Source organism: Acanthamoeba castellanii (genome assembly GCF_000313135.1).
Source record: "Acanthamoeba castellanii str. Neff unplaced genomic scaffold scf7180000084708, whole genome shotgun sequence".
Taxonomy (NCBI): domain Eukaryota; phylum Discosea; order Longamoebia; family Acanthamoebidae; genus Acanthamoeba; species Acanthamoeba castellanii.
Window position 1 is genome coordinate 5,391 of NW_004457620.1, and position 2,520 is coordinate 7,910.

At 54.1% G+C, this 2,520-nt stretch overlaps 1 protein-coding gene across 1 annotated transcript; it reads right to left on the reverse strand.

Moving 5' to 3' along the window:
• Positions 1-299: 299 nt before the first annotated feature.
• On the reverse strand, positions 300-1,610 carry ACA1_141420 (NAD dependent epimerase/dehydratase family protein; the record flags this gene model as incomplete). Its single annotated transcript, XM_004349521.1, has 4 exons — positions 300-608; positions 698-967; positions 1,067-1,263; positions 1,388-1,610. 4 exons carry the CDS (start codon positions 1,608-1,610, stop codon positions 300-302), a joined length of 999 nt encoding a protein of 332 aa, XP_004349571.1.
• Between the last annotated feature and the right edge of the window lie 910 nt (positions 1,611-2,520).

Consider the following 2,520-nt stretch of genomic DNA (forward strand, 5'->3'; position numbering starts at 1 on the left):
CGATGCGTTCGTGGATCGATCAATGCACGAAGGGATCAGTTGTGGCGGGTGGAATCGGTCGGTCACGAACTGGGCCTGCGCGTTGTGTGCTTCAAAGAAAGCAACAAGTGCGCGAACTTTTCGAACGCCTTGTTCCCCAGACAACAGTGCTGGCGAGCATGAATGGCAAAAGGTGCACAAAAAGTGAAAAGAACAGAGTAGACAGAAAATGATTTTTATTTCGTGGATGAAAAGTCTTGAGTGTAATGAGACAGCTATCTAGCACCCATTAGCCCACTGACCCTGCTGGCTCATCATCATTACTGCTGCACGATGCCGAGGGAGATCAGGGCCTTGGCCATGTCGGTGACGGACTTCTCGATGGGCGTGAAGGTGATGCCCAGCTGCTGCTCGGCCTTGCTGCGGCTGTACTTGGGGCGGTGGGTCACGGGCGCGCTCTCGGTGGTGGGCAGACGGTCGCGGAAGGCGGCCAGCTCGGGGTCGGCGCGCAGCATCTCGACCAGCTCCAGGTGCGAGATGCCCGTGGGCGACGACGCGATGAACCTGTGACTACCGGCCTCAGGCTTCTCCATCGCAACCACGTGCGCCAACGCCACATCCCTCACATCCTAATCAACACGACATGACACACGCGACACGACGCATGCAGTTAGGGTTAAGGTGGCGGTGAGAGGGTTAAGGTGGTGGTGTGACGTACGACGCAGCCGAAGCAGGAGGGGCGGCAGCCGTCCTTCTTGAAGGTGCCGGAGAGGAAGCCCTTGACGGCGCGCACGCTCTCGCTGTCAGTGCGGGCCGAGAGGGGCGGGCCGAGCACGAACGACGGGTTGATCACGGCCAGGTCGAACTTGCCCTTGCCCTCGCCCTCGTTCACGAACTTCCACGCGGCCCGCTCGGCCAGCGTCTTGCTCAGCCTGTAGGGCGCGTTCTCCAGCGTCGAGTCCTCGTTCCAGTCCTCCTCGGTCCACACCTGTATGTGTGTGTGTTAACCCCAATCCTTGGTTGTGCGTTGTGCGTTGTGCGTTGTGCGTTGTGCGTTGTGCGTTGTGCGTTGTGCGTTGTGACTAACCTTGTCATCGGGAGGCGTGGCCTGCCAGGCGACGGCAGCGCAGGAGGAGGTAACCACCACGCGCTTGACGGTGCCCGACTTGGCAGCGGCGTGCAGCACGTTGAGCGTGCCCTTGAGAGCCGGGTCGACCAGATCCTTCTGAGGATCGCTCACGGTAATCTGGAAGGGCGACGCCGTGTGCATCACGTAGTCGGCTCCTATGTCACCAACACCCACATTCAGCACACTCAGTAAATCAACAATTGTCGATTTAATCACGATAATCTTGGTTTAGCGCCAAAAACTTGATGATCAATCCTGAAATTTGGGAGGGGAGGTAACCTTTGCAGGCCTCGTCGAAGCTGCCCTCGGTGAGAAGGTCGGCCTCGAAGAGCTGGAGCGCGGGGAAGAGCTCGCGCAGGTGGCTCACCTTGGTCTCGTCGGCGAGGCTACGCACAGTGCCTCGCACCTTGTAGCCACGCTCAAGCAGCAGCTGGACCACGCTTCCCGCAATGAAGCCCGACGCTCCCGTCACAAGCACCACTCCCTTGTCAGCGGTCGCCATCTCCCTTGCGTCAGTTTGTGAGCCCTTCCTGCTTTCTTTGAAATCTGTTTCTGCTTCAGATCCGCCCCAAGTTGGGATAAATCCAGCCAGCAATTTCCATTACACCATTGCCACTGGCAGGAAACTCACACTGCACATTCCCACCTGCCATGCTATCCCTACAACACTGTTACCCACTCATGTTATGGCCTCACCAGGGAGGACCAGCAGGTGTTGGGCACACCTCAATAATCAGGATATGTAGCCAGGAAGGCATACCATGTCCCTAAGGCCTGGCCAGAGCTCTTCTCTTCTTGTGATGCAAGAGGAGGTGATTGCCCTGTTGGCAAGATGGGTCAGTGGCCTCCATTGACACCCCCATCATCACCCACTCCTTGCTCACCACTTGCCACTGCTCTGGTCAATGTTCTCTGCTGCTCCTTGCTGTCATTGCCTGTGGATGTGGAAGTGAAAGAAGTGAGAAGAGAAGAGGAAGAAAAACATATTACAGTGTGCACAAAAAGTTGTAGAGCAATAAGAGTCCAATGCACATTGAACTCCTGGGTCCAGTCATTTTGAAAAGTGATTTTGTTTGTGAGTTTAACCTCATAAAAATGGTTTTTACAACACAAAAATGGTTTTTATTTAAAAATAGCAAGACAAAATTGAGAGCATCTTGAGAAATGGCAGATTAAAATACCATCATAATGAGGGATATAATGCTGTAACTGGGCCATCAGTCATTCTTTACACAACCAATTCAGAGGGGCCGTTTGTCACATCTGGCATTCATCTTCACATGATCTGTGGGGCAAGGAGGAGAGATATTAGCAAACATTCTATCATGTACACATACACAATAGAATAGTCCAGCAGTTCTATAGCATAATGGGCTTTGTAAAATAGCATGTGGTGCAATGGGGCATTACCT